The sequence below is a fragment of the Bubalus kerabau genome, chromosome 3, assembly GCF_029407905.1.
Source record: "Bubalus kerabau isolate K-KA32 ecotype Philippines breed swamp buffalo chromosome 3, PCC_UOA_SB_1v2, whole genome shotgun sequence".
Classification (NCBI taxonomy): domain Eukaryota; kingdom Metazoa; phylum Chordata; class Mammalia; order Artiodactyla; family Bovidae; genus Bubalus; species Bubalus kerabau.
In genome coordinates this window covers 44,973,885-44,984,955 of record NC_073626.1, presented here as the reverse complement: position 1 = coordinate 44,984,955, position 11,071 = coordinate 44,973,885, and the positions used below count along the sequence as shown (strand labels likewise).

At 43.5% G+C, this 11,071-nt stretch overlaps 1 protein-coding gene across 1 annotated transcript; it reads left to right on the top strand.

Annotated features, from left to right (window-relative positions):
* Window positions 1–5,785: 5,785 nt before the first annotated feature.
* Window positions 5,786–10,613, top strand: LOC129647649 (SLA class II histocompatibility antigen, DQ haplotype D alpha chain-like). Its single transcript, XM_055574704.1, has 4 exons — window positions 5,786–5,861; window positions 7,776–8,024; window positions 9,484–9,765; window positions 10,459–10,613. The coding sequence occupies exons 1-4, from the start codon at window positions 5,786–5,788 to the stop codon at window positions 10,611–10,613; spliced, it is 762 nt and encodes a 253-aa protein (XP_055430679.1).
* Window positions 10,614–11,071: the final 458 nt, after the last annotated feature.

Here is an 11,071-nt window from a genome sequence, read left to right as displayed (position 1 = left end):
GTCTGCTAGATCTAATCCCTTGAATCTAATTATCACCTCTACTGTACAATCACAAGGAATTTGATTTAGGTCATACACAAATGGCCTAGTGGTTTTCTGCCGGGAGCCAGCATGTGAGTCCCCACCCATGACAAGGTCATGTGGGAGAGGTCTGGTGGGCAAGGCGAGCCAGAACTCGAGGGGTGCCCCTCTGGGCCTGCCTGAGCATCTACCCCAAAACCTGAGCCTGTCTGTTTTACTGCTTCATGACTTTCACCAACTCCTCTGACAGTCACGAGGGGCTATCCCCAACCACTCTTACCTGTAAGAAAAGCAACTTAAAGCTCTAGTTAACAAGTCTCCAGGGTATAATAAGGTGTGTTCCAATTGTGATCCCCTTTAACCTGCCTAACAGGTTTCCGGACTCCTACAGCTATGCCTGTGATTGTTTGCAGCCTCCCAACCATGTGAAGCACAAGGAGACTTAGTTATCCTAACAATGCAGAGCCTCTCGGGGAGCTAGAAATTGTTAAAAATAGAACTAATAGAAGATTTCTTTGTTGAGTTAATGCCTGCTGCCAAGTTTCCATATTCCTTGTCCACTGTGTCCCTGGGAGTATATTGACTGATATTGTTGCTATATAAGAAATATAAGTAGAAGCTTTAATGTTAATAATAACCCTAGACCCTTGAGCTAATAAATTCTTCCCTTAATTACCCCCACGACACTCTTGCCCTATAGGAATGCAACTCTGTTTAGTGCTCTCGGGGAGTGGTACTAAACTCTAAGAAAAGTCACCTTTGGAGAAAATAAGTTTTTCTGGTTGACTAATTCTTATCAGAAGAAAAATGTTAGCAGGTCTCCTGACCAGAAGATGATGTAAATCACCCAAAGCCTTTGTATTTGCAATAATGATTCAGATCTGCTGACCTTACATGACTTTGCCTCCCCCGTTATCTTCTATGTACAACTTGTATAAAAGTCCCTGCTAAAAATAAAGCTACAGACCTTGCTCACTAAGCTCGGTCTCCCCGTGTCGTTCTTTCTCGTCTCCTTTTCTTTCCTTTTGTCTCTACTCTTTCTTCAGGCCAAAGTAATTGGAGCGTGGGGGTATATTGATTTCCCACGTAAACCAATTATAATTAGGCCTCTGATTCTCTCCACTGACGCTATCCCTTTAAATCGCCGAAGCCGTCATCCTGAGGGAATCCCTGGATCCAACCGCGGCTGGACTCCGGTAGTTTTCCCTACTATCTTCAATTTAAGCCTGAATTTTGCAATAAGGAGCTCATGATCTGAGCCACAGTCAGCTCCTGGTCTTGTTTTTGCTGACTATATAGAGCTTCTCCATCTTCAGCTGCAAAAAACATAATCAACCTGATTTCAGTATAAAATTCCTGGACGATAACTAAAGGGAACGTAATTGATACCTGTCTTGGCAATGATTTTTAAGATTTGAACCAAAAACAAAGGCAAAAAATCTAAAAATAAACAAGTGGAACTATTTCAAACTAAAAATTCTCTGCACAGCTAAGGAAATCATCAATAAAAGGAAACACAACCTCCTGAATAGAGGAAAATATTTGCAAATGATATGTCTGATGAGAGGTTAATCTCCAAAATATATAAAGAGCCTTTATAGCTTAATTTTTAAAATTTTATTAAAAATGGGTCAGAGGATCTGAATAAATATTTTTACAGAGAAGATGTACAGATACCCAACAGGTACATGAAAAGGTACTCAACATCACTAATTATCAAAGGAATTTAAATCAAGCCACAATATGATATCATATCACCTCGGGCAATGGCAACCCACTCCATTACTCTTGCCTGGAAAATCCCATGGATAGAGGAGCCTGGTAGGCTGCAGTCCATGGAGTCGTGAAGAGTCGGACATGACTGAGCGACTTCATTTTCACTTTTCACTTTCATGCATTGGAGAAGGAAATGGCAACCCACTCCAGTGTTCTTGCCTGGAGAAACCCAGGGACGGGGGGGCCTGGCGGGCTGCCGTCTATGGGGTTGCACAGAGTCCGACACGACTGAAGCAACTTAGCAGCAGCAGCAGCAGCACACCTATTAGAATGGCTTCTATCAAAAAGACAACGAATAACAATGGTTGGCAAGAATGTGGAGAAAAGCGAACACCTGTGCATTGTTGGTGGGAGTGTAAATTTGTGCAACCACTATGAAAAACCCTATGGAATTTGCTGAAAAAATTAAAAAGAGAACTACCTTATGACCCCACAATTCCACTTCTTGGTATTTGTCTAAAGAAAATGAAAAAACTAAATTAAAAAGATATATGCACCCCCATGTTCATTGCAGTGCTATTTATAACAGCCAAGATATGGAAGCAACCTAAGTGCCTATCAATGGATGAATGGATAAAGAAAATGTAATATAGAAACATTTACTTCTGCTTTATTGACTACACCAAAGCCTTTGACTGTGTGGATCACAACAAACGGTGGAAAATTCTTAAAGAGATGGGATTACCAGACCACCTTACCTGCCTCCTGAGAAATCTGTATGCAGGTCAACAAGCAACAGTTAGAACTGGACATAGAACAACAGACTGGTTCCAAATAGGGAAAGGAGTACGTCAAGGCTGTATATTGTCATCCTGCTTATTTAACTTATATGCAGAGTACATCATGCAAAAGGCTGGGCTGGATGAATCATGAGCTAGAATCAAGATTGCCGGGAGAAATATCAATAACCTCACATATGCAGATGACACCACCCTTATGGCAGAAAACGAAGAAGAACTAAAGAGTCTCTTGATGAAAGTGAAAGAGGAGAGTGAAAAGTTGGCTTAAAACTCAACATTCAGAAAATGAAGATCATGGCATCCAATCCCATCACTTCATGGCAAATAGATGGGGAAACAATGGAAACAGTGGCAGACTTTATTTTTCTGGGCTCCAAAATCACTGCAGATGGTGACTGCAGCCATGAAATTAAAAGACACTTACTCCTTTGAAGAAGAGCTATGAGCAACCTAAACAGCATATTAAAAAGCAGAGACGTTACTTTCAAAAAAAGGTCCATATCATCAAAGCTAAGGTTTTTCTGGTAGTCATGTATGGATGTGAGTTGGACCATAAAGAAAGCTGAGCGCTGAAGAATTGATGCTTTCGAACTATAGTGTTGGAGAAGACTCTTGAGAGTCCCTTGGAGTGCAAGGAGATACAACCAGTTCATCCTAAAGAAAATCAGTCCTGACTATTCATTGGAAGGACTGATGCTGAAGTTGAAACTCCAATACTTTGGCCACCTGATGCGAAGAGCTGACTTCTTGGAAAAGACCCTGATGCTGGGAAAGATTGAAGGTGGGAGGAGTAGGGGACGACAGAGGATGAGGTGGTTCGATGGCATCACCAACTCGATGGACATGAGTTTGAGTAAGTTCCGGGAGTTGGTGATGGACAGGGAAGCCTGGCATGCTGCAGCCCTAGAGGTCGCAAAGAGCTGGACATGACTGAGTGACTGATATGAACTGAATATAGAAAGATAAGACAGAGACAGATACACATACAAGAAAATATTACTCAGTCACCAAAAAGAAAAAGAAAAGAAACCTTGCCATTTGAGACAACAAGCATGGTCCTTGAAAATATTATGCTAAGTAAAACAGGTCAAATAAAGAAAAACAAATGTTGTGTGATTTCACTTATGTGTGGAATCTAGAAAAACAAACCAGAGAAGGCAATGGCACCCCACTCCAGTACTCTTGCCTGGCAAATCCCATGGACGGAGGAGCCTGGTAGGCTGTAGTCCATGGGGTCACTAGGAGTCGGACATGACTGAGCGACTTCACTTTCACTTTTCCCTTTCATGCATTGGAGACGGAAATGGCAACCCACTCCAGTGTTCTTGCCTAGAGAATCCCAGGGATGGGGGAGCCTGGTGGGCTGCCGTCTCTGGGGTCTCACAGAGTCGGACATGACTGAAGCAACTTAGCAGCAGCAGCAGCAGCAGCAGAAAAACAAACAAAAATGAGTTCATATATACAAAGAACACATTTCTTGTTGCCCAAGACAACAAGGTGTGGTGGGCAAAATAGGAGCAGAGGATCAAAAGATACAAACCTTCAGCTATAAAGTTAAAAAGCCATGGAGATGTAATGTATAGTATGGTGACTATAGTTAATACTGTATTGTATATCAGAAAGTTGCGGAGAGAGTAGGTCTTAACAGTTCTGATCACAAGGAAAACAGTGTTGTGATCATGTATGGTGAGGGAATTTAACTGCTCATTTTGGTGATCATTTTACAATATATACAGATATTGAATCCTTACTTTGTACACTTGAAATTAATAAATTTTAAAAACTAGAGAGTATCCTTTGAGAAAAAAAATTACATTTTAGTCAGTGTCCAAATGAAAAACTACCATCCGAGGCACAAAAACATCTAGGAAGCGGTTAAATGTGTGATGGATGGATGAGACAGAGGGGCAGGCAGAAAGTCATAGTAACCGATCTTCCTACAACCTTCCCTGACAACCACACACACACACACACACACGCACGCACCCCTATTGTCTATTACCTTGTAGCAGGACTTTGCCTGGGTTTCCCATGCTGTTTCTGTGGTCTCTTACTGTTTGATGATGTTCTGATCTTATGTATAAAGACTTCAGCCTCTTAAGTGAATGAAAAAAAATAAAAAATGAAAATAAACATAGGTGAAATCTAGTATTACTGAAAAAAACAGTATTCTGGCTGCTGCTAGCATCTCAAGAGATTTCTGCAAAATAGAAAGTAGGTTAGAATGATATGATGAAAATCCGGTTTTCTTACACAGAAAGTGGGAGGCTTCCTGATAAACGGAGTAGATTCTGAGTGGACCCAGAAACATCTCCTAGTCCATAAAGGCACTTGTTAAAGGAGACAGTGGAGCACGAAACCACTGGTAGCTTCAAATACACACACCAGCAATTCTAGAGTTGACTCTGCACAGGTGCGGAGCCCCGCGTTGGACCTCAGAGCCTATAACTAATGGGGACAATTCTCTTTGACATGCACCTTGTTCACAAATTTCAGTTTAAAACAGATCATAAAATGCACACCAAGCAGAAAAATATCAGGGTAGGAAAAAAAAAAAAAAAGGGCGTTTATTGACTCCTACTAGTAGAGATCTTTTTCAGAAGTTTAATCCAAAGTGTAGGAGGTAAGCTCCATGAAACTGGAATTTTCTGTCAGAGTGTTTCTCCTTTCATTTATACAATGGAAGTTCCTTCTGCTCCCTTTTGAATCTATGCCCTTGTGTGAAAGTTGCTCGGTCGTGTTCAACTCTTTGCGCCCCTGTGGACAGTACGTCCATGGAATTCTCCAGGCCAGAAGACTGGAGTGGGTAGCCTTTCCCTTCTCCAGTGGATCTTCCCAACCCAGGGATCAAACCCAGGTCGATTCTTTACCAGCTGAGCCACAAGGGAAGCCACAAGCTTCTTTCTTTAGGATCTCTCAAAACCGTTCAAATTTTCTTGCTACAAGCTTTACTCTTTGATGATTCCTCCTATGTATGATATCCTTCTGCTCCCTTTCGAATCTATGCCCTTAGATAATTCAAAACAAGGGAGTTTTCCAGGCTTATTACAGGTGTCTTCCTAAAAATGCTTCAGCTGGCAACTGAGGTGTCAGCTCAGGGAATTTCTCTGATGGGCTGAGACACGATAGAGAGTGAGGCGTGGACTGCTCCAACATGATTTCTTCCAGCAGTTCTCTTTAGACCACCTTCCGGGCGAGGCACCACTTGGAACAGCCACTCCTGAGGATACCCTTGGAGGAGGAGGAGGATGAAGAAAGCTCTGATTCTGAGGGCTCTCGCTCTGGCTGCCATGATGAGCCCCTATGGAGGTGAAGACATCGTGGGTGAGTGTACAGTTGAGGGGTGTGGGTTTACAATTGTGAAGAATTTTTTAAATTTTTATTTTATATTGGAATATGGTGGCTCAGGTGGTAAAGAATCTGCCTGCAATGCAGGAGACCCAGGTTTGATCCCCGGATTGGGAAGATCCCCTGGAGAAGGGAATGGCTACCCACTTCAATATTCTTGCCTGAAGAATTCCATGGGCAAAGGAGCCTGGTAGGCTGCAGTCCATGAGGTCACAAAAAAGTCCAACATGACTTAGCAACTAAACAACTATATATATATATATATATATATATATATATATATATATATATATGTATATATGTATATATATATATATATATACACATCTTCTTTATCCATTCATCTGTCAGTGGACATTTAGGTTGTTTCCATATCTTGGCTCTTATAAATAGTGCTGCTGTGAAATAAAGGTGCATTTATCTTTTTGCATGATAGTTCTTTCTGGATATATGCCCAGGAGTGGGATTGCTAGACCATATGGCAACTCTATTTTCAGATATGCATTCTAAATAACAAAGAGTTGTGTGTATGTGTTTGTGTGTGAAAGTCGCTCAGTTGTGTCCAACTCTTTGAGACCCCATGGACTAAAAAGCAATATAATGCCAAAGTATAGCATGATTTATTATAAGTATAACTTCACATTTGATTGTTTGCTTCAGAAATTTGGGTAATGTTGGTGGAAAACCTAGGAACTTAAAATAGGTTAGTCTCAGCTTGTCAACCCAAACTACCAGTCCTCTCACCTCCACCCAACAAAGCTCTAAAAAGAGGATAAAAACAGATTAATTTTGGTTAATCAGCCCCCTCGGCTCCTCCATTCTGTATTCACAACACCTTCTTGAAGGTGGCTTATTCCACTAAATTTCAGATTCCTGTCCAAAACTTTGTCCTACTGTGTCATGGGCATTGACACCAGTTATTGAAACCCAAAGGGTGTTGGGGGGAGTCAAGGAAAAGAGAAGAGGAATGGAATGGAATCTTCAGAACATTTCCTAATTGTGATTCATTAAGTCAACAAATATTTAGAGAGGTATCAAGCACTCCTCTGGGCATAAAACAAGATTTCTGGGAATGCCCTGGTGGTCCAGGGGTCAGGACTCCACACTTCTATTGACGGGGGACACGGGGTCAATCCCTGGTCAGGGAACTAAGATCCCTCATGCTATGTGGCACAGACAAAGAGCAACAACAACAAGTCAAGATTCCTATCCACGGGAAACTCATGTTCTTACAATCAGACAGATAACTTTTTTAAAAAAACACATTTCATAAGTAAATAAATTCCACAGTGTGGTAAGAATGAGATAGGTGCTATGAGAAGTAAGAGATTAGGTGATTAGAAATAAACTTAAGAAATAAAATTATGTAATCATTATCTAGGGCTTCCCCAGTGGCTCAGGGGTAAAGAATCCAGCTGCAATGCAGGAGACACAAGTTTGATCCCTGGGTCAGGAAGGTCCCCTGGAGGACAGCATGGCAACCCATTCCAGTAATCTTGCCAGGAGAATCCCATGGACAGAGGAGCTTGGTGGGCTACAGTCCAGAGGGTCGCAAACAGCAAGACATGACTGAAGAGAGTGAGCACACACACAAGCATTCATCATTAACTTATTTACTGCAATCTTACTATGTGCCATGAACCCTTCAAGTTACTAGGGGTACAGAGTGAATAAGACAGCATCTCAGCACCTCATGGCATGTTCATCACCATCCCTAACCCTAGGATAGAAAAGACAGAAATAGGAAGTGGTATTGGCCCAGGCCAAATATGAACCTACACTCCTCCACAGACCATTTCTCATGTGTTTTTATTTAATCCAATTCTTTCCCCTCCCCTCTATCCTGCCTCCCTGTTCTTACTTTCCTGCTTTGGCGTGGCCACGCACCAGCTGACCACGTGGGCACTTACGGCACAAATGTCTACCAGACGTACGGCGCCTCTGGCCAGTTCACGTTTGAATTTGATGGAGACGAGCTCTTCTATGTGGACCTGGGGAAAAAGGAGACTGTCTGGCGGCTGCCTGAGTTTAGCAATATCACCAAGTTTGAAGTTCAGAGCGCCCTGAGAAACATTGTCATGTCAAAAAGAAATTTGGACATCTTGATAAAAAATTCCAACTTTACGCCTGCCACCAACGGTAAGTGTGGCCTTTCTTCAAGGCATCTTCCTCGTGTTTCTGGTCTCTTTTTCCTCCCCCGGGTAGCTAGTCTTCCCCACCACACTCTAAATTGCTCCCCCTTTCTATTTCATTTCCTGGCAAATACCCAGTCCTCGGCTACAAATGTAATCTTGAAATATCCCTCCCCTAAGTTCCAAGAACCCACTCCTTGCAGTAGTTCTAAAAGAGGATATTCCCAAGCTCTTGGCCTAAGTAGCCAAGTAGTACCTCAGCCCTTGTCTCCTTTGAAGAAATAATTCAGCAAAGAGACCAAGCTTGTGAAATCAAGACAGTGTTTATTAAAAACAAGGTACATGTGGAAGAGCTCATAAAAGAACTCAGAGTTTGGAATTTGTTTTTTTTTTAACGTTTTTTAATGGGCCTCAAAATCCTATGACAGATTTTTTATCAAGCTGTTTCCATTAGAAAGTACTGATTTTAAAAACTAATAACTGAAAACTGCCACACACAAAGCAAATGGTCTGTAAAAGATTCTCCTTTCCTTCTGAAGTTTTTACAATGCATTGTTATGATTAACGTTACTATTAAACGTAAATGGCGAATCACTCCAAATGGACTGAGTTGCACACAGTAGGGATGATTTAACTTGCTTATATGGGGGCAGTTTTCTGGGCTGTCTCGGGCCAGTCATCTCGCTTGTGCCCATTTTTCACCTGTCAGGGTTCATCCTGATGGGCATGCATCTGTCAGCCAAGGTGGATTCCGGCGCCAAGGTTTCTGGGGGGTTGGCAGGACGTCTTCTGGGCTGGCGTCTCCTTCCTCCTTTGTCCTCCCTAGACTGAAGGCCTCTTCTGCATATGCATCAGGCTGGGAAATCCCCTTGACCACGAGAACGAGGAAGCTGTGGTCACTTTGTCTTTCACCTAATCAGGGCCCCATGCTCCTGCTGGTATCGTGTCTTGAAGCGTCAGCAGGAGACCAGTTGCAGCTGCTCAGCCCGTGGCCCATCTGTCTCCTAGCTCTCACACACCGACCCACTCTGCCCTGTGGATTCCCAGAGAGAAGAATGTGTTCTAAGCTTCATAATGACCCTAAAGAAGAGGACAGTTCAGAAAAGAATTCACAGCACACTTCAGAGGACAATTCGGCATCTGTAGATAAAGATGTCAGCACCAGTTCTGAAGTCACCGTAGATAGCACTAATCTTCCTCATTCAGAATGTGGAAGAGCCAAGGTCGAAGTTTTGGACGGTCCTGCCAGTAAAATAATAATAATAATGATCAATATATAATCTAAGAAACAGGTGAAAGTAAAGGGAGGTTATGGCTGACTGTGAAGTGAGTTTGAAGGACATAGGAAATAACACACTAACAGCTGCGGAGATTGTGCGCAGGGTGGGGGAGCCTCCCCTAAACTGATTAAGGAGCAGAAGGCACGGCTGTCAGAAATTCCAATCCATCTTTGGTCTTCATTGTAGAAATCCCTGAAGTGGCTGTGTTTCCCAAATCCTCCGTGGTCCTGGGGATTCCCAATACCCTCATCTGTCAAGTGGACAACATCTTTCCTCCTGTGATCAACATCACTTGGTTTTACAACGGACACTTTGTTGCAGAAGGGATCGCTGAGACCACCTTCTACCCCAAGAGTGACCACTCTTTCCTCAAGTTCAGTTACCTCACCTTTCTTCCCGCCAGTGAAGACTTCTATGACTGCAGAGTGGAGCACTGGGGCCTGGAAGAGCCCCTCGTCAAGCACTGGGGTACGTGCATTCCCAAACCCACGCCCTTCTCCACATCCAATCCACCTGCAGACAGTGCCCTTCTGAATCCAGCCTCTGGACTCTGAGACTGAATCAAATCCTGGAGACAGGGTTTTGGGTGAAGTAGAAAGAACAGCTTTATTTCTTTGCCAGGCAAAGGCGGCCCAGTGGACTATTGCTCTCAAAACTGTGTGTCCACACCCAGAGTGGGTAACGAGGAATTTTATAGTAATGGCGTGATCAAAGAAGGTGTGATCAGCTCCTGAACATTATTCTAATTGGCTGATGGTGAGCCAAGAGGGAGTCAGCATCATTAACCTTCTGTTGACAGCCAGTCTGGGGTCAGTGTGGCGTGGGCAGCATATAGTTAATTTCTCCCCCAGTTGGAGATTTCAACAACTGCCAAACAGATCAAAGACAGTGGTGTGTGTATCCCTTGACGGGGAACCAGGACCCTGCCCCAAGACGGCACTACAGTTTCTTAAGTGCTCCTCCCGTGTCTCCATATCCCCTCCCTTCCCTGCATAACATCTGTTTGAGCCTGCCTCTTGAACTCAGAGAGGTCATGGAGGCTGAATGAAGCCCATTTCCTGCAAACAAGAAATGGGGAGACACAGAAAGGCTTTTGTGCACAGGAGCATCACAGGACCCTGCTCAGTATCACTTTGACCCTGTAAGTCTTTTTGTTCTCAGAGCCCGAGATTCCAACCCCTACATCAGAGCTGACAGAGACTGTGGTCTGTGCCCTGGGGCTGGCCATGGGTCTCATGGGGATCGTGGTGGGCACTGTCCTCATCCTCCAAGTCCAGTGCTTGGGTGCTGCCTCCAGACGTCAAAGGGCCATGTGAGTCATGGCCTGAAAGATGGGAAGGTAAGGATCAGATCTAGAAAGATGGCACTTCAGGCAGGGAAGGCAGGGGTGGAAAATTGGCATCCAGGATACATACATGTGTTTGAACAACTGTGGGCAAATTGGAGATGGGTTGACGTTGGGACAGAGTTACCGCCAAAATCTTGGTTTTCTCTGCTCACCGATGCTGAATGAAAAATATGGAGACAGAGTTTGGAGGAATAGAAAGATGGCTTTAGTCGGCTGCAGGAAGAACACAGCAGAACATAGCAGGCTAGTGCCCTGCGCGGTGGGGAATTGGAGGGGACCATATAGCTGGGGCTCACAGTCCGAGGTCTGTGATCAGGAACAAAGTAGTGAGAGTCTTGCATTCTTCTTTATTGTTTCAAAACAGTCAGAAATGGCTTCAGGAAGCTGAATAATTGGGTCAGTTTGTCTCTGATTTATAATCTTGCA